Source organism: Poecilia mexicana, unplaced genomic scaffold (genome assembly GCF_051168715.1).
Source record: "Poecilia mexicana isolate PSO_F unplaced genomic scaffold, ASM5116871v1 scaffold_18, whole genome shotgun sequence".
NCBI lineage: Eukaryota > Metazoa > Chordata > Actinopteri > Cyprinodontiformes > Poeciliidae > Poecilia > Poecilia mexicana.
Genome location: NW_028263387.1, coordinates 6817816 through 6845184, shown reverse-complemented (window position 1 = coordinate 6845184; position 27369 = coordinate 6817816). Strand labels below are relative to the sequence as shown.

At 39.9% G+C, this 27369-nt stretch overlaps 2 protein-coding genes across 4 annotated transcripts in view; both read right to left on the bottom strand.

Annotated features, from left to right (window-relative positions):
• Positions 1-8287, bottom strand: part of LOC106912880 (uncharacterized) — a 36495-nt gene extending 28208 nt beyond the window's left edge. For both annotated transcript variants that reach the window (XM_088016246.1, XM_088016245.1), the window contains exons 1-3: positions 8174-8287; positions 7909-7941; positions 7342-7644 (exon numbers count right to left, since the gene is read on the bottom strand). In XM_088016246.1, coding sequence (XP_087872372.1) covers positions 7342-7644; positions 7909-7941; positions 8174-8210 — 373 coding nt within the window. In that variant the 5' untranslated portion in view covers positions 8211-8287. The remainder of the gene's footprint in view (positions 1-7341; positions 7645-7908; positions 7942-8173) is intronic.
• Positions 8288-10885: 2598 nt separating this feature from the next.
• On the bottom strand, positions 10886-27343 carry LOC148153975 (uncharacterized). 2 transcript variants are annotated; one of them, XM_088016247.1, is made up of 16 exons: positions 27246-27343; positions 26997-27029; positions 26462-26755; positions 23156-23473; positions 22637-22939; positions 19121-19435; positions 18597-18899; positions 15696-16049; positions 15174-15476; positions 14387-14695; positions 13585-13827; positions 13375-13488; positions 13181-13249; positions 12368-12418; positions 12127-12191; positions 10886-11766 (listed from the first exon to the last, which is right to left on the bottom strand). In XM_088016247.1, exons 1-15 carry the CDS (start codon positions 27280-27282, stop codon positions 12136-12138), a joined length of 3102 nt encoding a protein of 1033 aa, XP_087872373.1. In that variant the 5' UTR covers positions 27283-27343; the 3' UTR covers positions 10886-11766; positions 12127-12135. The 2 variants fall into 2 exon arrangements, with proteins under 2 accessions (XP_087872373.1, XP_087872374.1); XM_088016248.1 differs by lacking the exon at positions 15696-16049.
• Positions 27344-27369: the final 26 nt, after the last annotated feature.

Here is a 27369-nt window from a genome sequence, read left to right as displayed (position 1 = left end):
ACACTCACTCTTTTCCTCACATCTCTGGCTCCATTCAGATTTAAAGTAGAAACTCTGAAGTCACTCATTACCAAAGATGGAAGGACTAACAGTAAAATAAAATATAAACATTTAAATTTCAAACTCATCATCTTTATTGAATTCTTGCTTAAGTTTCCCGATCAATTTTTTTAACCAGTAAACTTCTTTTTCATCATACCCTCCTTTTCTATTACTGTTCAACTGTGATCTCACATGTATAAGAAAAAGTTTCTTGTCTGGAAAGAAATCTTCAACTCTCACATTTTTCATATTCTTTGTAACCCTCAAAAAATGTTTAACATTTTGCACACCATAACCTTTCCTGTGTTTACTTAGACCAGGTGAAAAGAAACTGGCCAAACTATCTTCAGTCCAACTTTCATCATCACCTTCCTCTTCCTCATACATATTGCTTTCTGACTCTAAAACTTTTCCTGAACATTCCAATTCTGTATCTCCCACATCAATTTCGGTTTGAGAACCAACAAAACTATCAGAAACTTTTCTTTTTCCAGACATTTCAAAACCCCCTTCCTCTGGTGTTTGACTGCATCCCTCCACCACTGTTTCTTCAGCATTTGTTTTTCTCTGAAGAGGCATTAGTAAACTTTGACTTTGTTCTTCTACGCTGTCATCTTCCTGCTTTTCTTGTGAATCATTCACCATTTGATTTTTCAGGATTGGTTCATCATCCTCTAGCACATCTTTTTCAAGCACTTCTCTTTCACTTTGAGCATTATTTTCAGACATCTGCCCTTCTGTATCTCTTATCTCTACACTCTCTGAACTTGTAGCCTCAGCTTGATTTGGCAAATTTTCACCTTCTTTATCTTGAATTTGCTCCGCATTCTCAGATGATTGTTTTTTTCCAGGACACGCCCGAACCAAGTGACCGACTTCCCCGCAACCAAAACACACCAAAGTGCCCGAGTTTACATAAATAGCATAATCAAACTCATCCACTCGCACATTAAGCACTAAGTTAAGATCTTCATTCTTTTTATTCAGGATCATTAGGACTTGCCGTCTGTGAGAAACAACGTGCTTCAACTGTGGAGACTTACAACCTGACGGCATTTTTCTGATCGCGGAAACAATTTTTCCATGCCGCGACAATTCTCTCACCAACAATTCTGTCATAAGGTGGGGGTTGAAGTGGTGAGGAGAGAACGCTGAGACCCAGGTTATGGTGATGATGATGAATTTAATGGTGAAGCACACAAACAGTCCGAGGCAGGCAGCACGGCAGAGACTAGCACACAGCTAAGTACCGGTAGCAACTGATTCATCAGACTCGACGGGAGCAAGCACAAACCAGGACTTTACAGTTCAACTGGCGAGTGACAAACTACGACAACGACACGACGGCAGTTGACAAACTTAGACAAGGACCCGACGAGGAACACAGACAACAGGAGGGTTTAAATACACACGGGGTAATCAGGGGAATGGGACACACCTGGGGAGCAATCAACGGGGAGGACAGGACAGAGACTAACAGGAACACAGGACTGAACACAGAGAAACTCAAAAATAAGCACACAGAAACACGGAACCTAACAGTACCCCCCCCTCAAGGGCGGATACCAGACGCCCACAAAAAAAAATCCAAATAAACACAAAACAACCCAACAGGGTGGGTGGAGGGGCGACGGAAGGAGGGCAAGAGTCCATAGGAAAACAGTCCAACAAAAAACTACCCAACAGGGTGGGCGGAGAAGGCAACGACGGCAGGAGGGCTAGAGTCCAGAAAAAACAGTCCAAAACAAAGAAAACAACCCACCAGGGTGGGCGGGGAGGCGGGTCCGGCGGGCGTCGCCGGCGCAGGAACCGGAGTCCCGGAGGCGGGTCCGGCGGTCTCTTCCGCCGGCGTAGGAAGCAGAGACGTGGAGGCGGGTCCGGCGGTCTCTTCCGCCGGCGTAGGAAGCAGAGACGTGGAGGCGGGTCCGGCGGTCTCTTCCGCCGGCGCAGGAAGCAGAGACGTGGAGGCGGGTCCGGCGGTCTCTTCCGCCGGCGCAGGAAGCAGAGACGTGGAGGCGGGTCCGGCGGGCGGCGTCTCCGGCGCAGAAAGCCGAGACGTGGAGGCGGATCCGGCGGGCGGCGTCTCCGGCGCAGAAAGCCGAGACGTGGAGGCGGATCCGGCGGGCGGCGTCTCCGGCGCAGAAAGCCGAGACGTGGAGGCGGATCCGGCGGGCGGCGTCTCCGGCGCAGAAAGCCGAGACGTGGAGGCGGATCCGCCGGGCCGGCAGGAAGGCCGGCTGGGGTCTCGGGCGGAGCAGACTCAGGAAACTCGGGCGGAGCAGACTCAGGAAACTCGGGCGGAGCAGACTCAGGAAACTCGGGCGGAGCAGACTCAGGAAACTCGGGCGGAGCAGACTCAGGAAACTCGGGCGGAGCAGACTCAGGAAACTCGGGCGGAGCAGACTCAGGAAACTCGGGCGGAGCAGACTCAGGAAACTCGGGCGGAGCAGACTCAGGAAACTCGGGCGGAGCAGACTCAGGAAACTCGGGCGGAGCAGGCTCGGGGAGCTCTGGCTCGGGGGAAGGCTGCGCTCCGGCAGCAGGCTCGGGGAGCTCTGGCTCGGGGGAAGGCTGCGCTCCGGCAGCAGGCTCGGGGAGCTCTGGCTCGGGGGAAGGCTGCGCTCCGGCAGCAGGCTCGGGGAGCTCTGGCTCGGGGGAAGGCTGCGCTCCGGCAGCAGGCTCGGGGAGCTCGGGCGGCGGCTGCGCTCCTGCAGCAGACTCGGGGAGCTCGGGCGGCTGCGCTCCTGCAGCAGACTCGGGGAGCTCGGGCGGCTGCGCTCCTGCAGCAGACTCGGGGAGGTCGGGCGGCTGCGCTCCAGCAGCAGACTCGGGGAGCTCGGGCGGCTGCGCTCCGGCAGCAGACTCGGGGGACTTTGGAGCGGCCCACGCCACTAATCGTGCCGCCTGCCGCCCGGGCGCCAGCCTGGCTGCTTGGAACCCCATCACCATGGGGACTGTTGTGGCTGGAGACGGGCAGACGGAGGTGGCGGCTGGAGACGGGCGGACGGAGGTGGCGGCTGGAGACGGGCGGACGGAGGTGGCTGGAGACGGGCGGACGGAGGTGGCTGGAGCGGATGCTGGAACTGGCGGAGGTCTGACAGGTGTGGTGAATACTTGCTTGCGCAGAAATTCCTCGTAGAGTTCCTGAATAAGGTCCAGCATGAACGGGTCAGCGTGAAACATGTGGCGTAGATAATGGAAATCCTCCTCATACTCTATGTTGTAAATGTCCTTTGATTTGAGGAACGGGTAGGCGTGTGGAACTGTGGTGGTGGTTGCTGGGTCCATGATGATGGCGTTCCTCACCGGTTTTGGTCGGGTCCTTCTGTCATAAGGTGGGGGTTGAAGTGGTGAGGAGAGAACGCTGAGACCCAGGTTATGGTGATGATGATGAATTTAATGGTGAAGCACACAAACAGTCCGAGGCAGGCAGCACGGCAGAGACTAGCACACAGCTAAGTACCGGTAGCAACTGATTCATCAGACTCGAAGGGAGCAAGCACAAACCAGGACTTTACAGTTCAACTGGCGAGTGACAAACTACGACAACGACATGACGGCAGTTGACAAACTTAGACAAGGACCCGACGAGGAACACAGACAACAGGAGGGTTTAAATACACACGGGGTAATCAGGGGAATGGGACACACCTGGGGAGCAATCAACGGGGAGGACAGGACAGAGACTAACAGGAACACAGGACTGAACACAGAGAAACTCAAAAATAAGCACACAGAAACACGGAACCTAACAAATTCATCACTAATGAACGGGGGTACATTCCCAATCGTAACTTTTTTAGCTGGCGTACTCAAAGGGGAAACGGACAAAAAAACATCATTCACAATAATGCCTTTCTCAATGACTTTGTTTGCCTTCTCCACGCTGTCAACAAAAATGACCACAGCGCTGTTCATCCGAGCAGCAGATTTAATGCTGCTACAACCTACAACTTCTCCCATCGCCAAACTACAATCCTCTACTGTCATAGTGGGACTAATGGGTAAGATCTTCAAACCATGTTGTCTCGTAAGTTTGGTCAAATCCATTTCCGGCATTTTGCCAAAAAGGCAAAAATGCCGGTGTTGCACACAGAAAAGAAACCAATTACACTCAACCCAACTTTACAACCACACTATTTTAAGAACAAAACTTGAAGAAAACCCAACAAACATAGAACAAACAAGTTAGATATTCTCAATCTCCCAGCTTTCTCACCACACTCTCCTCCACCAACTCCCAGCATGCAGTGCGAGAGAAAGAAAGAAAGAAAGAAAGCTCCTTAGGCTCCTTCACCTCGCGCACACAATAAGGTAAATGTAGCGAGTTTCACCCTTCACATAGTTGGGGGGGAGGGGGGCGCGCCGATTTATGTTTTTGCATCCATCTGAATAATGTAGTTGCGCCACTGGGTGACATCACCTTTGTCAAATAACATTTTTCTACAATTCTTCTTCCATTCTCTTCTCTTTTTCCATTTCATTTCCAAATGAAATCAGACTTAAACTATCACATTGATATAAGAAATTATATTTAGACATCTTATACTAATTGTAGCCTATTTATGTTTTCAGTGTGACAATAAAAGTGCAACACAGTTTACCAAAGCCATCTGTGAAATGTCAATCCTTGAAAAAGTCCTAAATATTTTTATATTTTAACTGTTATGTTCTTGTGCTCATTGTAAGTGAAACTAAATCGTGAAATATGTTAGAGCTCTTAAAAATCACACTTGAGTCATTGTCTGCAGCACGCCGCCCACTCCAGACGGGGTTTTGGCGCCCCCTCTGGGGCTGCGCCCCTATGCGTTGCATGAGCTGCATACCCACTTTTTGCGCCACTGATGTCACCAAATTAGCGTAAGAATGTGTTCAGTACTGGACTAGAACGTTTCACAAAGCTGTAGAATCATGTGCAATTCATTCCAACTTGGTGTTTTATGGTGAATGACCAGAATTTGAGGCTTGGCCACGCCCACACGTTTTAATGCACCAAAACAATTTTAATAACTTTTTATCTTCAGTCCCTTTAGACTCTACTAAGTTTAAAGTATGTCTGTCAAAAGCTGTAGGACAAGTTTGCTCAGATAAATGTCTAATAGAGACAAAATTGTGGCGTTGATCCAAAATGGCTGACATCCTGTTAGATTTGGACCATGAATTTCATGATTGTCAAAGCATGGTTTGGGGCTGATTTTGTAAAAATTTCTAGGGGACGCTGTGGGGGAATTTGGCCACCTTGTAATAAAGAGAGACCAGGACAACCTTAGAGATGAAAACCTAAGACAGGGACTGAGGCAAGCAGAGGTGCTGTTATTATCTGTAGTGAGACATTGAAGAAGAGCTGGTGTGTGTGTGCATGGTTGTTTGTCTATGAGGGGCCGTTTAGGACAAAATCTACGTTTTGTCTCTCACACACTACCAAAAACTCACGCATACTCAAAAAAAATACTGAAATTGCATATACACACTACTAAAATGTCACACACGCACACAAACGTTAACTATCTCGCACATATACTCTGTACTAACAGCTCGCACACACACACAAACGCTTATCTCTCACATACACAAGACTAAAGTTGAACACACACACACACACACAGAACTAAGACTCGTTTTATGTATGTGTGAGAGTTGTCACGGAAGAGGCGGGGCATAATTTTTTGATCAAACTGCGCATGCGTAGATCCTAAACTATAAGTTTCGATTGTTGACTCACTGTATGTTCTATTACTTGGTATATCTGTGCTTTTAAATATATATTGAACTTTTAACTTTCTTGTAGCTTAAATGTGCTATAGAAATAAATCAATCTGATTGATTAAAAATTGCTGTAGTACAATCTGTCCACTGGGTGCCAGCATTACAGGAATTATTAAGAGGTCTTGTGAGAAATTCTGTTCCCCCGTGAAAATCTGTTCCCCCTGTGACGGGAGCGCGCATTGCAGCCAGAGACGTGGATCCGGTGAATCTGACCATTTTCACGGCGCTTCTGATCGATTTCTCGGTAAAACCTACTCATATGATCAAGTCAATGTTGTAACTTTCAGTTTAATCGGCAGCTATCAAAATAAAAATACATACATAAATAAACGAGGTCTGGTGTGGAGGTCTTTTTTCGCTGCTTAGTGTTATTTTGAAAGCGAAGAGAATCAATCTTTTTTCAGCTTTTGTCTCGTAAGCCTGACAAATAAAAGTCAGTCAACAAACACAGGTTCCCAACACGTAGTGTGCATTTATAATTTTTCATTTCTGATAAAGGAGAAAGGAGATTAATATACCTGCAAGATCTTTTGTTTTCAACATATTTGCACTTCATTGTGTATGTTTGACTACTAAGTTTGACATTTGTCCTTAACATAGTTTAATATAAGGTAGCTATTGAAAGATAGTTTCAATCACACAATGGGGGAACAGAATTTCTCACAAGACCTCTTAATAATTCCTGTAATGCTGGCACCCAGTGGACAGATTGTACTACAGCAATTTTTAATCAATCAGATTTATTTATTTCTATAGCACATTTAAGCTACAAGAAAGTTAAAAGTTCTATATATATTTAAAAGCACAAATATACTAAGTAATAGAACATACAGTGAGTCAACAACAATCGAAACTTATAGTTTAGGATCTACGCATGCGCAGTTTGATCAAAAAATTATGCCCCGCCTCTTCCGTGACAACTCTCACACATACATAAAACGAGTCTTAGTACTGTGTGTGTGTGTGTGTGTGTGTGTGTGTGTTCAACTTTAGTCGTGTATGTTAGAGATAAACGTTCGTGTGCGTGTGTGACATTTTAGTAGTGTGTATACGCAATTTGAGTATTTTTTGAGTGTGCGTGTTTATTTTTTTGAGTATGCGAGAGTTTTTGGTAGTGTGTGAGAGACAAAACGTAGATTTTGTCCTAAACGGCCCCTCATATTTGTCTCTGTGTTGCCCTGCAACAGACTGGTGACCTGTCCAGGGTGACCCTGCCTCTCGCCCGGAACGTTAGCTGGAGAAAGGCACCAGCACCCCTTCTAACCCTGATAAGAATGTAAGGAAATGTATGGTTTTAGACTAAAAATGAAATGCAAAACCAATAAACTGTATTATGCCAGATATGATTAAATCATATACAGTTTTGATAATTCATAAAGTTTATTTAGAATTATTTTAACAAATTTGAAATATCTCTGAAGAGGACATTGTGAGCATTTGATCTTTGAGACCCGATTTGAAAGATTGATAATAATCATGGATGGATAAAGTAGCTGAACACATGAACAATAATGGAAGAAGAACAGAACTGACCTGCAGACCAGATGAACTTTGGTTCACTGAATTCAGTGAAATCCTCTGGGTTTCCTCCTTTAGCTCTACATGCAAATCCTGCTGTTTGTTTCTGTCCATGAATGATGAAGGAGTTCTCTACAGTCCCACTGATGCTACCAGGCAGTGGATCATATTTATAGTTGTTCTGCTTTAGATCAGGAACAGCTTTATACCAGTAGAACCTCCATCCTGTAGATCCATATTCAACCTCACAGCTCAGAGTCACTGAGGCTCCAGGATTCAGCCATGATGGAGACACAGTGAGGATGGACTCTGTTGCCACTGGGTAGGGATTTATTAATTAAATAAGGGGAAAACAAAATTAGATAGGAAATGTTACAAGTTAATGGGCTGTTGACATGAACATGCAGAAAAATGTAAAGTATTGACAATAATCCATTCAAATAACTTTGATACTAAAATTACAGTAAAATAGTTTCTTTTACTGAACAAATGATGCTAAAGGAGCCTGAAACCTGCTGACATGTGGCTGATCAGAACCGAATGGTTTAAATAAACGTTCAAAACCAGGAAGTTTCCATTTACCTTGAGAGTTTCCACAGCAGAGAAAACTGAGAACTGAAAAAAATAAAGATTGATACATTTTTAGATCTATTAGAAAATGGAAAATAGCTAAGTTTTCTTTCTGTATTTGTTTTAGGCCAGTTTGAAGTTGAACACAAACAGTGTAAAAATGGATGTTTACTCAGTTAATTTTTTTAAGTGAACACAACAAATGAATCCATCTCATCCTAATCTTCTCATTTCCAGCATTTTCCTAGATCTGCTAGATTAAAACTCATCTACTCACTCAGGAAATCCAGCACACAGAGCAAAACGTGGTCCATCTTCACGTCCTACACTGGTGATGTGTCGCTCTGCTTTAGCAAAGTATTTCCGCTGTCTAGCAGGAGACAGACCAAAGCTGCAACACCTAAAGAAGAGCAGAGCATAAAACTCAATGCACATCGTTTGAAGTTGTTCTGTTTCCGTTTCACAGTGTTAACCACATTGCTGTGGTTTTTCCACTACAGCAAACTTTGACACTTGTTCCTCCAGCGCTTCATGTCCAACTTATAGCTCACAATGCAAAGACTGGAGAGAACATAAATATAATGAATATATACGTTGCTTTTCTCATAGAAAAACATTAGATATAGATTTTAAATCATTACAGTTAACCTGTTAAGTTGGTGTCACAGCTTAAATACTCATGAAAACATATCTAACGTACCTCATGACTGCAACTGTTGTAGTAACATGAATGCACAACATGAAATCAACGTTCAATTCTTCCAAAAATAATTGAGTTTATTTCTTTGTCCTCAACCATTTTTCAATCACCAATCAGTTTAGTAGCACAAAACATTAAAGATCTTCTTTTGCTGTATTAACCTTCCGCTCAGGTCTTCTGGTTCTGGTTCTGGTTCTGGTTCTGCTCTGCATCCCCCGAACCAGAACCGAGCATGGAGAAACAACATTCAGCTTCTATGCGCCACAAATCTGGAACAAATTTCCTGAAAACCAAAATTTTTGTGGTTTTATGAAATGAAGCACTTTGAAATGCCTTGTTGGTGAAATGAACTATACAAATAAACTTGATTATCTATCACTGTGCCTGCGAAGCTGAAGACAAGACATTCATCATAGTTTCTACTCTCCTGACACACAATACTCCATCCATCCATGTGATACAACCAGTGAACTTCAAGTTACATCAAAGACTGTGAAAGACAATAAGGTTTTCACATTACTACTTTGTCTTCATAACGTTATTCCTCTGATTTACAATTCAGCTAAATATTTATTCCAGCTGATGCAACTTGAGAAATCTCATTAACTTAAAGAAGTTCCCATTATAATAATAATACTGTAATAATCCTAATGGATGGTGATCATAATCAGTGTGAGTTCTGACCGCGGTCAGCAGAGCTGAGCTCATCAGCTCCAGTCTGGTTGTAGTTTGTGTTTGAGTCCTGAGCTCTTCTCTCTGATTGGACCAACCTGAAATGAATACAGTAAATTTATTACTGTACTATTACTGTACAGAACCGACTGATTCTGTTTGAGATGAGAACAAGATGAAGATGAACCAACCTGAAACAACGACGACCTGAAAAAAACACATTCATGGTCACATTATTATAAAGTTGTGTTGGAAATGTTTCACTGCAGCTTCAGGACAGAGAAATCAGCTTTTATGTGAAACTGTGTTCATGTCAGTAACAGTTGCTTCCATGAGGAACGTTAGATGAACAGAAGTTTCTGTATGTTTAAAGTTGTGATAAATAAGAGAATCAAAAAACTCTGTCATGCCATTTTGTCTTCATGACTGGTGGGAATGGACACTGTAAAGATGTCAGCACATCAGTAGTAGTGACATTATGTGGTTCATCAACAGACTATTGATGTTTTCACACCTCCTTCTCAAATAGCTGTTCACTAAAATGCATTCTTGTTTCCAGGAAGTAGAAATACACAAAGCTATCGGTGTTAACATGAAGTGTCATATCACAATCTGACAGCATCTCTCACAGTGGCTACAGTCAAAATTAATACAAGCTCAGTACAGTACAGTGTGCATGTACTAAAACAGTTGCTGTTTTTTTTTCTGGGTGACGGGGGGTGGGGGGGATCCACCCCTCATAAAGCAGAGACATATTTTGTATTCAAACTACATCACAGTTGTTTTTTTTTTCATTTCTTATTATTGTTTTGACCAATTGAAAAAAAACTGCAGTGCATTACATTTTAAATCACAAATAAACCCTTGCTAGAGATAAATTATTCTAAATGTAACTACTATCTTGTGTATCTTTGACTGGTGTGAGCCTGTTTGTGGCTGCAGATCTTTTCTAATCTGGGTCGCCATCATCAAACCGCCACTCTGACTTAATGTTTAATGTCAAGCTCTATTTTTATTGGTGCCTGTAGAAAAACCTGTATCAAGTAGGGAAGGTGTGATAAAAGGGAAGAAGTATGGCTGTAGCTTTGTTAGCTAGCAGTGGCTAATCTTTGGTCACTCCAATCCAACATTCAGCTGATATTTGACTTAAACTCCTTGTTGACTCAAAGGTGACATTAAAGAACTGTTCCTCTTCTGGTCTGCTCAAGTCAGCAAGTCGTGTCAGACTAAACATGTCACTGATCCAGTCGGATTTTTTACAATCCTGCACCAAAATGTTTCTGAAGGGCAGAAATAAGTGATTCTATGTTATGTTCATAACATGAATTCACTGTTAGAGGAACATTTGTGGGTCAGAATCAACTGCTTTCATTTTTCACAAAGATTTGGATTTCATCTCACAGTTCAAAGAGCTTTTTATTTTATTTACAACATATTTTCTGTACATTTCATTCTGGTCCATTATCACAGTAAATAACATCTGAACGCTGTAAAATCACAACTGAGTGTAGTTCATAATCTGAATACTAGATGGAAGCATAGATAGATAGATAGATAGATAGATAGATGTGGATTTTATTTCACATCTGTAAACTATGAAAAAAACACATTACAAACTTTACTACTTTGTCAGAGAGAAAATGTTAATGTCAAAAATATTTTATAAATACTGGTATAGATTTTACATTTTAGTAGATATATTTTACTCTTTTTTTTGTTGCTATAAAATCTTCATTTCATTCATTTATTTCTGCTACAGTCCTGAACAAAACCATGACAGTGGAGCAGCTCTTTAATTACTAAACTCACTGTCTGCTTTTAAAATGATAGATTTTATAATATTGCTGTTGGTCTATAAGACACTAAACTGTCTTGTTCCTGAGAACATCTTATACTTTCTTGCATTTGTTTTTCTCTCTGTGTTTTGAACCCAATTTAATTCCAGACACGCCCTTTTTCTTTAACTCTTTATTGGATTTTCATATAATCCAACAACTTTCTTAATTTCTCAGGCTCAATTAAACCTGTTGAACGCGATTCATAACATCTGCATTTCTGGTAACTGTGAGAAAGTTTCTAACTTTCAGACTCTTTAGACATAAAACAAACATGCAACAAAATCTAATGGTTAAAAAATCTATTTTATTTATTTATTTCCTTTATTTATCCAGGTAAAACCCCATTGAGATCCAGATCACATTTTCAACAGGAACCTGAGCAGAAATCTGCAACACACAACAAGCTGCTTACAGAAAAGTTTAAGAAATTAAAACATCAAATTACAAAACAGTTTAAAAGCAATGACACTGATTGACAGAATCACAGTGTGTGGTTTTATATAAAATATATTTTTATATATATATATATATATATATATATATATATATATATATATATATATATATATATATATATATATGGTCTTTTTTCACATGACAGACAATGGTGAGTAGATTGACATTTTCCTGTTATGGTTCTTTGAACTTCTCTCCATGGACCTAAAAGACAAGAGAGACATAATGATCCTGATGGTCCATATTAAAGGTTCATTCTATGACGCAAGTAAGTAAACCAATTCAGTACACTGATAAAAATAATAAAACTATTTAAAAAATGTTAGTTCAGAACCTGTTATAAACTGATTTAACTCTGAATACATTTCACTCCATTGGATAAAGTCTGTTTGCTTGTTATTATTAATGCCTGCCATAGTAGTAATGGAGCAGGACTTTATTAACTTTGACATTGTGCTGGATTTCCTTATAAAAAAAAATGAGGAAAAGATCTGAACAGAAAGGTTTTAATGATTCATAGAGAAAGAATTTAATAAATTACTGTGGCCGAGATTTTTCACCTACTTTTATTTTTTATTTTGAAGTTGCATCAACTTTGTCAGAGATCTTCTGTGAATCATCAAGTTGCCCTGTTCACATGATTAGAGGAAACACAAATGTTACCAGATTGTTGCTCTGAAGAAACATAAAACAGAAAAAACCTTCATTCTAAACTAAAAATAATGAAACTGACTGAATTGTTGATGAGTTACAGTATAATTACAAAACCTCCAGGATTATTTGATAATCAGACTTTATACTGAACCTTTTCCAGAGTTTTTAGGGCCTCTGATTGTTTCATAGACACAAAGGTCACCTAAAGGTCGATGAAAGTCCAACACAGATTAATTAGTCACTTTATGTCTGTTATTCACATTAAAACTTTAACAAAGGAGCAGAATCAAAGCTGCAGCAGAGGAAACAAGGATTTTATGAAAGTTGGATTGGATGGATGGAAATATTTCCTGATTAAAATCTGTATCAACGATTAGTGGAAACATTCTGTCATGAAATGTGGTATTTGGTGGAGAGGTGGACGTGGTCGGACCCAGGATGAGGCGCAAATGATGGTATTTAATGAAGAAAAAAATAATCACAAAATCCAGGCAGCACAGATGAGCAGCATCACAAGCTCTGAGTCTGGTAGCAACCGGTAAATCATTAGGCAACTGACGTAGGGGTGTCACATCTAAAAGTTGCTACCCTGCAACTTTTAGATGTGTCTCTTCTGCTGCACCGCACCTGAATAGAATAATTAGGTGATTAGCAGGACTCTGGAGAACTGATCTACACAAGAAGGAGGTAATTAAGCCATTAGATTTCAGTGTTTTGTGCCTTTGGCACATCTAAAAACTGCAGGACAGCTGGCCTAGAGGACTGGAGTTTGACACCTGTGCATGGTAGACGAGGACCTGACAGGGAACAAGAGACACAGGTGGGTAGAAATACACAGGGAAGGGAATCAGGGGAAGCAAGGGACAGCTGGGAACAATCAAGGGGCACAAACACAGAGAATCAATAAACACAACAATACACAAACTCAAATCCTCACACATTAAAAACTAAGTGAAATACTGACCATGGAGGAGAGAGGAGTAAACTTGATGCAGATCTTCATCCTGACCGACTGGCTGCTCTGAACCACAACCTTGTTCACACACAAAAAAAAAAAAGATTTTTAGTGAAATTGTTGTGTATTTAAAAATTCATATGTGTTTATGACCTTAATGTGCTCTGGTAGAAATATGACTGAGTCAGAAGAAATGCCCTCACATTTTGGCTTTTGGAAATAAATCAGCAGCAGCAGAAAGATGAGAACGATGAATCCAATCACTGATCCAGTGACCAACGGAACAGGAAAAGAAGAGCTTCCAGGTCTGGATGCAGCTGTTTTGGTGATGAATAAAATTACTACCTGTTGCAAATATATAATACTGTCACAAAAAAGTAAAACAATATTTCATAATGTATTCAGGTTTCCACCTTTAACTGCCATCCAGCTCTGAGGTGAAACTTCTCCTGAATGTTCACACTTGTAGAAACCTTCATCTGACTGAGACACTGCAGAGATCTTCAGCTCTCCTCTGCTGTCATTTTGGATCAGTTTGTCATGATGATAGAAAATCACATCAGAAATATTGTTTTCTCCTCTCCGTCTGCAGCTCAGAGTAACAGAAGCTCCTTCAGTCACAGGATGGACGGGGCTCACCAGGAGAAGATCTTCATCTGGAAACCAGACAGAGAAAATGAAGCTTCAGTCAGAAATCAGCTGCTGGAGACAATTAGAGAAAAAAACTGAACATGTGCTTTTTATCATTGATGCTTTAAAGTTTTATCTTGAGCACATTTTATTTTAATTGTAACATTTGCTAAATAAATATTTGCATTTCACTATTATTAGTGAACAATACATTTCTAACAGCAGCTGAAACAACAATGAAGACTTTATTTATAAGAACAAGAAAAGATCTCATGTTAGATCAAAAACTAGTCCTTTCTGATTTTAGTGAAAGACTGACATTTTTTAAATGAAATGTAATGCAAAACAAGAGTAAAAAAGTCATGCTTCATAGTTACGGGTCCTGCTGCTCCAACTCACTCATTCATCAGATCCACCAATCAGAAGTACAACAAAGTACATATCATGTGAAATGTTGCCAAACTCATCAACTATTTGTTTTCTAACTCATGACATTTAATTTCTGCTTCATCATCCAGGATGCATTCAGTCTCTAATTTCTGTAAAATTCCTCTGGTGAATGAAATAAGGCGTGTATTAACATACCATGTACACTGATGTTAACTGCATTGCTGAACTCTCCTGATTCAGATTCACACCAGTACTCTGATTTAGAGGACCAGTGACTGTTAATGGTACATGAGGATCCATTCAATTTCCATGAGATGGAGCAGTCTGGCAACTGGAGTTCATCATCTTCATCCCAAAAATGTATTGTCAACCCATCATAGTTTTCTCTAAACTTCTTCACTCTCCACTCAGCAGAGTTTCCTCCACAGTTCAGAGTCACAGACTCAGAGGTGAAGTGTTGCTCTCTGTCAGGACTCACTGAGAGAGACGCTGCTGGATGAGGATCTGAAGAACAACATGGAGGAAATAATCAACACAGGCAGAGAGAAAACCATAAATTCCATATTTTTATTTAGACATGACCTTTATCTGCTTTGATTTAAAGACATAGTCAAATCCCTCCAACATGCTTGTGTGCAATACTAACTGCCATTACTGTTACTTATATGAAAGGTATTTATGGCCATTTATTTTCATGTTTTAGATTTGTGAATGGTGTAATTCTGAAAACACAAAGCAGAAAAAATATCCTAAATTAAGATACTGTCTCACACCAGAGGTTGTTGAAATCATATTTGTGTAAAACTGTTGATGTTTCACAATGTTTTTTTTTTTCTTTTTCTTTTACTTTTGTAAACTGATGTGAACAAACTACAGAGAAAATCCTGACCATGTGATCTTTGAGACTCAAACACACATCATTGGTGATTATCATTGCAGCTTATAGATGAAACAAGGATGGTGACAAATAAACGAAACTGACCTTTAGACCAGATGAACTTTGGTTCACTGTAATCAGTGAAATGCTCTGGGTTTCCTCCTTTAGCTCTACATGCAAATCCTGCTGTTTGTTTCTGTCCATGAATGATGAAGGAGTTCTCTACAGTCCCATTGATGCTACTGGGCAACAACTCATATCTGTAGTTTTTCTTTGATAAATCAGGAACAGCTTTATACCAGTAGAACCTCCATCCTGTAGATGAAGGTTTAACCTCACAGCTCAGAGTCACTGAGGCTCCAGGATTCAGCCATGATGGAGACACAGTGAGGATGGAATCTGATTCATCTGTTGGAAGAGGAGTTTCAATTAAAATAAATAAAATACCCTGTTTTATGTTAAATATGTCAATATCTATTCAAAGAAATTACAGCTCATATGTTAAATTGTTTTGCTGGCTTGCAACATAATTTCACTGATGGCCCTTTTTAGAGGGAGAAGAAATGCATTGAAGAGTTGAACCAATTCTGTTAATTTTATTTTAAGTAGCTCTGTATCATAACATACCATTTATGCTGATGTTGACTGCATTGCTGAACTCTCCTGATCCAGACTCACACCAGAACACTGCTTTATGGTCCCACCGACTCTTAATGGTACATAAGGATCCAGTCATTTCCCCCCAGCTGGAGCAGTCTGATTCATGGAAGTCAGACATTATTTTTCTATATATCCATCTAGAGATATGATGGAGTCTAGAGTTTTGTCTATACTCCTTCAGTCTCCACTCATCATAGTTTTCTCTAAACTTCTTCACTCTCCACTCAGTGGAGTTTCCTCCACAGTTCAGAGTCACAGACTCAGAGGTGAAGTGTTGCTCTCTGTCAGGACTCACTGAGAGAGACGCTGCTGGATGAGGATCTGAAGAACAACATGGAGGAAATAATCAACTCAAGTAGATTACAAAAATAATTTTAAAAGGGGCAAATTACTCCTCTGTAGTTTTAATCTTGTTCTAATCTAGATTAGTTTTGGACATTGTGGTGGTGGATAAAGAACAGAGGAAAGCCGTTGTGGTGGATGTAGCAATACCAAGTGACCACAACATCAGGAAAACGGAGCATGAGAAACTGGAGAAATACCAGGGCCTCAGAGAGGAACTGGAGAAGGCCTGGAAGGTGAAGACCACAGTGGTGCCTGTGGTCATCGGGGCCCTCGGGGCAGTCACCCCCAAACTGGAGCAGTGGCTCAAACAGATCCCAGGAACAACATCAGACATCTCAGTCCAGAAATGTGCAGTTCTAGGCACAGCCAAGATACTGAGCAGAACCCTCAAGCTCCCAGGCCTCTGGTAGAGGACCCGAGCTCAGAGGATGAAAGAGACCACCCACAGAGGGTGAGAGGGGATTTTTTATATATATACACAAAGCCACATATGCTGTTGAGGACACAAATTTGATTATTTTAATATTTATAAAGTTAATCGTAGGGCATGTGAAAATAGTGGATTGAGCAGGATTAGTTTGAATAACATCTTAAAGAGCTTTAAGTGAGGCCTGCAGGAGAGATTATCAGGGAGGAGTCAAGCCATAAATGAACTCTGTCTCAAGCGAGCAGGCAGCGGAGGAGTCATGTCAAGTTTTTATTGTTTTCCTCTCCCTATGGGAGATAACTTAAGGAAAAACAAACTAACAACACATAATACTTTTAATAATTGCAATTTAATTAGTAGAACACCATCTAGTTAAAATGAACATGATTTGAATTAGTCTAGCTTGTAGTCTTATATTAACAGCCCTAGTAGTGTCTAACTCAGGCTAAACTGTAACATCAGTTAGTCAAACATATAATCAAAACTAGTAGAACATTAATTAGATAATGTATGGAATGAAATGTGTTTGTATTGAAAATGTTCAGGTATACTCTATAAGTGTGTTAATTGGAAAACCCAATGTTTGAGGTAAACATTTACAGATTGAATTAAAATGTTTGTGGTAAACATTTAGAGGTTTGGTTTTATGAGTATATGGGTATTATGGAGAAGCCTGAGTTGATATTGGAATATGTATTTCAGTGCGCTATGGAATTGTTTTGTCGCTGCGGATCGTTGTGAAAGTATGTTTGTTTACTGGCTCAGGTTTAACGGTGTTGGTGGTTCTGGGTGTGTTTCTTTAACCTGTTTCATGAGCTGTGGCTTAATTTTAGATACGGCTGAATATTCAGGTGTGTTTACTGTTTTGAGAGACGGCTCTGTTTTTCTCAGCTCCTCTTCTGAGCTGATGCTGGTGTGCGTTTCTGTGTGTGAGTGACAAGCTGTGTTGGAAAGCAGCTGCTTTCAAACACAGTTGCATTGTTAAGTTGCATTTTTTTTATTTATTTATTTATTTAAACATTTTTTTGGTTATGTGATAATATGGATATTGATTTGCAAAGCGACATGATCGTGGGTTGCTGTCCAGGACCCTGGCAGACTTTGCGAGAACAGATCACAGGTTCAATTAGTATTCTGATTCGACAGCTGGGCTTGGAAACAGTTAATGTGACGGCAGATGAAATGAAAATTATGTTGGAAAATGCAGTACAACAACAGTGTAAAGATCTAAACACCGAAATGTCTTTGGGTCTGATTTTAAATGTTGCTTTGAAACAGGCAGTCGCTGATAAGACTGCGGCGCGAGCAGAAATGGATAGAGCTGGTTCAAAGATGCACTATGAATGTAGCTTTGAAGAAACTGGAAAAAGCAGATCAGGCAGAGATGGGCTAAATGTTTGGTTACATGGCAGGCACAGTTAATTTGGATAAACAGGGACTGTGGTCACATATAACGACCAGCAAATGGATCAGTTGGAGGTGCGTGATGAGCAGACGTCGCTTCCTCCTCCATATAATTCCAATGATCTGTATTCTGTATCAGATGTGGACAATGACGCTGCAAGAGATCTGCTGGTCCATCTTTAACAGCGGGACCGACCCGAAGGGTGACATCGTTGTCGAGTTCTCTTTCAACTACTTTATTTAACCATACATCTGTTCCTGATAGCCTCAGCATGAGACCTTCTGTGCCTACACAGCAAATTCGGAAGTGTCAGATTTCCAGTGCAAGTGTTGTATGTTAAAAATACAGTGTTAATTCAACAACATGAGTGTTAGTGAGTGTTAGTGTCTCTAACACTCACTAAAGAGTTCCAAAGAGTTAAACAAAAAAGCAATCCAGTCCAGTGTTGATTTCTAAATTAACTCCAACAGTCTAAATCAACACTTAGTCTGGTTCATCCCACAATTGTAACATACTTGTGACATCCTATCAGGGAAGGAGCAACAGATAAGGGGTTGCAGCAGGACCCCAGCCTGGACCTACAGGGGGCCCACATGGGATGCACAACATGCCTTCAGGGATCCAAATTTTCTTTAAAACATCTGATAAGAACTGCAAAAGAGAGCACTGAGACGAAATAAACATAACTGACCTGAGGTCCAGACGAACGTTGGTTCACTGTAATCAGTCAAATACTCTGGGTTTCCTATTCCAGCTCTACATGCAAATCCTGCTGTGTGTTTCTGTCCATGAATGATGTGGGAGTTCTGTACAGTCCCATTGATGATATCCGGCAAGAACTCATATCTGTAGTTGTGCTTTGATAAATCAGGAACAGCTTTATACCAGTAGAACCTCCATCCTGTAGATGAAGGTTCAATCTCACATCTCAGAGTCACTGAGGCTCCAGGATTCAGCCATGATGGAGACACAGTGACAAAAGACTCTGGTGCATCTGTTAGACCAAGAATTAGGTTAATAAGTTTAATATGTCAAAATCTCTTTAAATAAATTATAACTCCATATGTAGAATTTTTGTTTTGCTGTTTTCCACAAAACAGTTTAACTATTCTGCTAGAAATATTCACTGATGGTCCTTATTTAAAGAAAAGATACATTGAAGAGTTGAACCAATTCTATTAGCTTCATTTCTAATAGCCCTGTAACATAACATACCATTTATGCTGATGTTGACTGCATTGCTGAACTCTCCTGATTCAGACTCACACCAGAACACTGATTCATGATCCCACCGACTCTTAATGGTACATGAGGATCCAGTCATTTCCCATGAGTTGGAGCAATCTGACAACTGGCGACCAGAGATTATTTCATATTCATCCGAAAAACTTATCAACCCATCAGAGTTTTCTCCATACTCCTTCACTCTCCACTCAGTAGAGTTTCCTCCACAGTTCAGAGTCACAGACTCAGAGGTGAAGTGTTGCTCTCTGTCAGGACTCACTGAGAGAGACGCTGCTGGATGAGGATCTGAAGAACAACATGGAGGAAATAATCAACATAAGCAAGACACAATTCTGGCTAAACCCTAAAAATTTCTTCATTAGTTGTTAAAGACTTGCTACAATCGTCTTAAACAGAGTCATTGCTTTTCTTTGCATTTTTATCACTGAATTACAATTTTTAGTTTGGTTGTTTAGTAGTCAGCTGATATCCAGATTACTACTGGACTTGTTCTAAAGGTTCTGAGTACAATCCCTCACATTCTACCATGACCTGTATAAAGACATAATACAATAATCCCAGGTGGATCTCCAGGAGGGAAATGGGGTGCAACGTTTAGGGTTTAATGAGTCCATTAATCACTTGCAGACAATGACTCATGTGTGATTTAGGAGTTTTAGCGAATTCCTCTTGTTAGTTTTGCTTACAACAAAATACAGGAACATTAAAACGTTAAAATATAAAAATATTTAGGACTATTTCAAGGATTTAAGTTTCACAGATGGCTCTGTTAAACTACGTTGCACTTTTATTGTCAGAGTGGAAACATAAATAGGATACAATTAGAATAAGACTTCTAAATGAAATTGCTTAAGTTTCTAATTTAGAGGCTTCTTGGAATGCCAATTTTTAAAAAATCTTGTTGCTTGTCAATTGCAGTCGACAGTGTAAGGCAGGGGTCCCCAAACTTTTTCCTGTGAGGGCCACATAACTTTTCCCTTCTCTGGTGGGGGGCCGGACATTGTTGACGGGGAGGGGGGCTGCGTTTTTCCATTGATTTTTACCCAGAAAGCACATGGGCAAAACCCATGAGTGAAACGGTGACTGGGACTGACTAGTATATATTCCATTGAGGGAAATAACGTATTAATTTCTCATATGTTAACATAAAGGCTCGTTTTGAAGTATAAGCTGCTACTTACCGGCATCGCTTCGAAGAATTCAACCTGGAATGCGGCGTTCATAACAGACACGTGCGTTCATCTGCTCTACCGCTAGCAAACAACCTTACTGATTAAATAACATAAAAGTCAAGCAGTTCCCTAAAAGTCCAACAGATGGCAGCAATGCACCATACAAAACACCCACAGTTTACAGGACACATTTCTTGCTAAAGAGTCCCCTGGTAGTTGAGTAAAAATCCACATATAAACCGGAAAATACAATGAATGAAAAAAAATCTGAATCCTCTCTGGTATTGTTCAGGGGGCCGGACCAAATGTGGAGGCGGGCCGGATCCGGCCCGCAGGCTGTAGTTTGGGGACCCCTGGTGTAAGGGATTTAAAAGTAGACACACAAGCTTGGTGACAAAGTAGGATAAAATGGAGGAAGACAAGACGAGAACTGAAAGAAGAAAGAATTTGACAAAGGTGATGTCACCAAATTAGTGTGAGAATGTGTTCAGTACTGATCTACTATGTTCATCAGAACGTTTCATATAGCTGTAGAATCAGGTGCAATTTATTCCAACTTGGTGTTTTATGGTGAATGTTCAAAATTTGAGGCTTAGCCATAACCGCGTGCTTTGACGCAACAAAAAAATTTGATAACTTTTGATCTTCAGTGCCTTAAGACTCTAAGTGATTTTGAAGTCTGTATGTGAAAAGCTGTAGGACGAGTTTACTCAGATGAATATTTAAAAAAGACAAAATGGTGGCTTTGATCCAAAATGGCCGACATCCTGTTGGATTTGGACTATGGGTTCAAGAGGCTTTTTTAAAGATCCTGTGAAATCCCATATGTGTGATGAATTTCATGATTGTCAAAGCATGGTTTGGGACTTTGGGGGAATTTGGCTACATGTAACAGAGAGACAAGGACGACCTCAGGGATGAAAAGCTAAGATGGAGACTGAGGCAGGCAGAGATGCTGTTATTGTCTGTAGTGAGACATTGAAGAGGAGCTGGCAGGACGGGCTGCGTCCAGCATGAGAGAGAGTTTTATTACCCAAGGAGTCATATTTAACTGTTTTAATACTAATAATGAATCACTTCAATTTGGACAGCCTTTCCTTCTACTTTGTCTTTTAAATATAGAATTGTGTTGCATGTATGACTTAAATGTGAATAGTCTACTTAAAGAACAGACTTTTGGCCTGTCTGTGTATAGTACACAGTCTGTGTACTATACAGAGACTGTGTACTATACACATGCTGTGTATAGTACACAGTCTGCGTACTATACACAGACTGTGTATAGTCTATACACAGTCTATGTATAGACTGTGTATAGACACAGTCTATACACAGTCTATACACAGATACAGACACAGACTCTGTATAGTCTGTGAACGACAGACTAAAAGTCTGTCGTTCTGATTCATCTTTTAACTATTTAGTCATCATTTTAAAAACTTCTCTCTCCTCCACAGCTGTTTGTTTGCATCATTTTACAAATGTGATTTGAAATTTTAAGAGGCAATGTTTTTTTGGTTTTTTTTGGTTTGTTTTAGACTGTGAAAAAAAGTGAAACTGCCATGTTGATGTGTTGAAGTGGATCCACAAGCAGCAGGCAGAAGGTGCTGTTGAGTTAATTATTTAATAAATGAAAAATCCAACTTACTAGAAGATACAAAATGTAGGGAACAAAAATCCAAATAATCCAACTGGAGAAAAAGTCAGATGACACATTGAGTGGCTGAAACAAACAGGCTAAATACTCAGAGGTAGAGAGAGAGAACAATAGACCAGGGCTGATGAAGTAATTGATAACAGATGTGTGTAGTTGGAGAGAGTTAAGGTAGATTGTGGGGGAGAGAGAGTTGCACAGGGAAGATTATACAGAGAGAAAGAGAAAACAGAGGAACAGGAAATAAATACGACACTAAAGAATCATGAGATCTAAAGTAAGAAAAAAAAGAGAAGTAAACATAACTAGAAACACTACAAGGGACTGACATACAGGAAGACAAGAACGAGACGGGTCTAACCAAAGAAGTAACATCAAATAATGAACTTGAACGATCAAGAAGGATTAAACAAAAGTGAACTAGAAAACGACAAATAAAATCACTAAAATATGCTGTGTTACAGCAGATATTAAATCATATACAATTTTGATTATGCATAGTGTTTATTTTCATTATTGTTTTTAACAAATTTAAAATATCTCTGAAGAGGACATTGTGAACATTTGATCTTTGAGACCCGACTTCAAAGATTGATAATAATCATGGATGGATAAAGTAGCTGAACACATGAACAACGATGGAACAAGAACAGAACTGACCTGCAGACCAGATGAACTTTGGTTCACTGAATTCAGTGAAATACTCTGGGTTTCCTCCTTTAGCTCTACATGCAAATCCTGCTGTGTGTTTCTGTCCATGAATGATGAAGGAGTTCTCTACAGTCCCATTGATGCTACCAGGCAGTGGATCATATCTGTAGTTGTCCTTTGATAAATCAGGAACAGCTTTATACCAGTAGAACCTCCATCCTGTAGATGAAGGTTTAACCTCACAGCTCAGAGTCACTGAGGCTCCAGGATTCAGCCATGATGGAGACACAGTCAGGATGGAATCTGGTGCATCTGTTAGACCAAGAATTAGGTTAATAATTCAAATAAATTATAACTCCATATGTAGAATTTTTTTTTTTTTTTTTTTTTTTTTCTCTGTTTTCCACAAAACAGTTTAACTATTCTGCTAGAAACATTCACTGATGGTCCTTATTTAAAAAAGAGATGCACTGAAGAGTTGAACAAATCCCGTTAGTTTATTTTAAATGACTCTGTAACAAAACATACCATTTATGCTGATGTTGACTGCATTGCTGAACTCTCCTGATCCAGACTCACACCAGTACACGGATTCATGGGCTGACCGACTGTTAATGGTACATGAGGATCCAGTCATTTCCCATGAGTTGGAGCAATCTGATAACTGGTGACCAGAGGTTATTTCATAATATTCATTCCAATAACTTATCAACCCATCAGAGTTTTCTCCATACTCCTTCACTCTCCACTCAGCAGAGTTTCCTCCACAGTTCAGTGTCACAGACTCAGAGGTGAAGTGTTGCTCTCTGTCAGGACTCACTGAGAGAGACGCTGCTGGATGAGGATCTGAAGAACAACATGGAGGAAGTAAACTACATAAGCCAGACACAATTCTGGCTAAACTCTAAAAATTTCTTCATTAGTTGTGTTGAGAAAATAAATTTAAAATAAGCTAGTTTTAAAACTTAACATGTCTTGATTCAAATGGCCTAAATTGTGGTTTTAAATCAGTAACTTATTCTGGCCTATTGACCTTTATTTTACCTGTAGTTACAGCAGATGGTTTGCTAGGATCGTTTGAACTGCCTTTTGTCTGTGGGAAAACAATACAGTGGAAGTTGTAGCTTTTCACACTTATCTGTGAAAGGCCGTAAACACGGCAGGGGTTTTAGGCTTCAGATAAGGGGTCAGAGATGGCTCCTGGTTGGAGGAGCAAAGGTACGCCTTATTTGAATAAATTAAAGATAGGAATACGCCTTTTACTATAAAACTTTCTACACAGAAGTAACAAATCAGATTTGCTCTTGCAACTCTCCAAAGATGTCTTTGCACATCTTTGCTTTCTTTCCTTCTTTTCCAAGTCTGTGAGGTAAATGAATGTATGTCTCTGTTGTTCTGCAGTTTCTCTGTAAGTTTATGCATTGTCTTATATTGGATTAAACTCTGTAATTCTGTAACGTCAACACGCATTGTTGTTTTCCTTGTGGCTACACGCGGCCCGCCGAGAGGACCTGGGATCCAGAGGAAGAGAGAGCCAAACTTTTTTCCAAAGTTAACTTATTTTATATTCTTCCTTAACAGTTGTTAAAGACTTGCTACAATCGTCTTAAACAGAGTCATTGCTTTTCTTTGCATTTTTATCACTGAATTACAATTTTTAGTTTGGTTGTTTAGTAGTCAGCTGATATCCAGATTACTACTAGACTTGTTCTAAAGGTTCTGAGTACAATCCCTCACATTCCATCATGACCTGTATAAAGACATAATACAATAATCCCAGGTGGATCTCCAGGAGGGAAATGGGGTGCAACGTTTAGGGTTTAATGAGTCCATTAATCACTTGCAGACAGTGACTCACGTGTGATTTAGGAGTTTTAGCGAATTCCTCTTGTTAGTTTTGCTTACAACAAAATACAGGAACATTAAAACGTTAAAATATAAAAATATTTAGGACTATTTCAAGGATTTAAGTTTCACAGATGGCTCTGTTAAACTACATTGCACTTTTATTGTCAGAGTGGAAAGATAAATAGGATACAATTAGAATAAGACTTCTAAATAAAACTGCTTATGTTTCTAATTTACAGGCTTCTTGGAATGCCAATTTTTAAAAAATCTTGTTGCTTGTCAATTGCAGTCGACAGTGTAAGCTGTAGAATCAGGTGCAATTTATTCCAACTTGGTGTTTTATGGTGAATGTTCAAAATTTGAGGCTTAGCCATAACCGCATGCTTTGACGCAACAAAACAATTTTGATAACTTTTGATCTTCAGTGCCTTAAGACTCTAAGTGGTTTTGAAGTCTGTATGTGAAAAGCTGTAGGACGAGTTTGCTCAGATGAATGTTTAAAAAAGACAAAATGGTGGCTTTGATCCAAAATGGCCGACATCCTGTTGGATTTGGACTATGGGTTCAAGAGGCTTTTTTAAAGATCCTGTGAAATCCCATATGTGTGATGAATTTCATTATTGTCAAAGCATGGTTTGGGACTGATTTTGTAAAAATTTCTAGGGGACGCTGTGGGGGAATTTGGCTACATGTAACAGAGAGAGATGAGGACGACCTTGGAGATGAAAAACTAAGATGGAGGCTGAGAGAAGCAGAGGTGATGTTATTGTCTGTAGTGAGACATTGAAGAGGAGCTGGCAGGACGGGCTGCGTCCAGCATGAGAGAGAGTTTTATTACCCAAGGAGTCATATTTAACTGTTTTAATACTAATAATGAATCACTTCAATTTGGACAGCCTTTCCTTCCACTTTGTCTTTTAAACATAGAATTATTGTTGCATGTATGACTTAAATGTGAATAGTCTACTTAAAGGAATAGTAACTTTTAGTCTGTCTGTGTCGTTCTGATTCATCTTTTAACTATTTAGTTATCATTTTTAAAACTTGTCTTTCCTCCACAGCTGTTTGTTTGCATCTTTTTACAAATGTGATCTTAAATTATATGAGGCAATGTTTTTGTTTGTTTGTTTGTTTGGTTTGTTTGGCTTAGACTGTGGGGAAAAAAAGGAAACTGGCATGTTGATGTGTTGAAGTGGATCCACAAGCAGCAGGCAGAAGGTGCTGTTGAGTTAATTATTTAATAAATGAAAAATCCAACTTACTAGAAGATACAAAATGTAGGGAACAAAAATCCAAATAATCCAACTGGAGAAAAAGTCAGATGACACATTGAGTGGCTGAAACAAACAGGCTAAATACTCAGAGGTAGAGAGAGAGAACAATAGACCAGGGCTGATGAAGTAATTGATAACAGATGTGTGTAGTTGGAGAGAGTTAAGGTAGATTGTGGGGGAGAGAGAGTTGCACAGGGAAGATTATACAGAGAGAAAGAGAAAACAGAGGAACAGGAAATAACTACAACACTAAAGAATCATGAGATCTAAAGTAAGAAAAAAAAGAGAAGTAAACATAACTAGAGACGCTACAAGGGACTGACATACAGGAAGACAAGAACGAGACGGGTCTAACCAAAAGAAGTAACATCAAATAATGAACTTGAACGATCAAGAAGGATTAAACAAAAGTGAACTAGAAAACGACTGAACAAAGTAAAAGAGGAACAGAAATAAAACCAATCGATGAACACAGAGAGAAACATAAAACCACCAAAATCTGCTGTTTTACAGCAGATAAAATTAAATCATATATAATTTTGATTATGCATGGTGTTTATTTACAATTTTGTTTTTAATAAATCTGAAATATCTCTGAAGAGGACACTGTGAGCATTTGATCTTTGAGACCCGACTTCAAAGATTGATAATAATTATGGATGGATAAAGTAGCTGAACACATGAACAACGATGGAACAAGAACAGAACTGACCTGCAGACCAGATGAACTTTGGTTCACTGTAATCAGTCAAATACTCTGGGTTTCCTCTTCCAGCTCTACATGCAAATCCTGCTGTTTGTTTCTGTCCATGAATGATGAAGGAGTTCTCTACAGACCCATTGATGCTACCAGGCAGTGGATCATATTTATAGTCATTCTGTGATAAATCAGGAACAACTTTATACCAGTAGAACCTCCATCCTGTAGATCCATATTCAACCTCACAGCTCAGAGTCACTGAGGCTCCAGGATTCAACCATGATGGAGACACAGTGAGGATGGAATCTAGAAATAGGAATTAATAATAAAACAAGCGGAAAACAAAATTAAATAGCAAATGTTACAAGTCACCTGGCTGTTGACTTAAACATGTAATCACCTCTACATGTAGTCTTGACAGTGATCCACTCAAATAACTAGGATGCTAAACTTGCAGTAAAATTTTCTTTTACTGATCAAATGATGGAAAGAAAAGGAATCTGAAACTTGGTAAATAAACGTTCAAAACCAAGAAGTTTCCATTTACCTTGAGAGTTTCCACAGCAGAGAAAACTGAGAACTGAAAAATGAACATTGATACATTTTTAGATCTGTTAGAAAAGGGGAAATATCTGTATTTTCTTTCCTACTGTTTTTTATGCCAGTTTGAAGTTGAACACAAACAGTGTAAAAATGGATGTTTACTCAGTTAACACAACAAATGAATCCATCTCATCCTAATCTTCTCATTTCCAGCTTTTTCCTCAATCTGCTTCATTAAAACTCATCTACTCACTCAGAAAATCCAGCACACAGAGCAAAACGTGGTCCATCTTCACGTCCTACACTGGTGATGTGTCGCTCTGGTTTGGATGAGACAAACTGAAGCTGCAGCAGCTGAAGAGGATCTGAGCATAAAA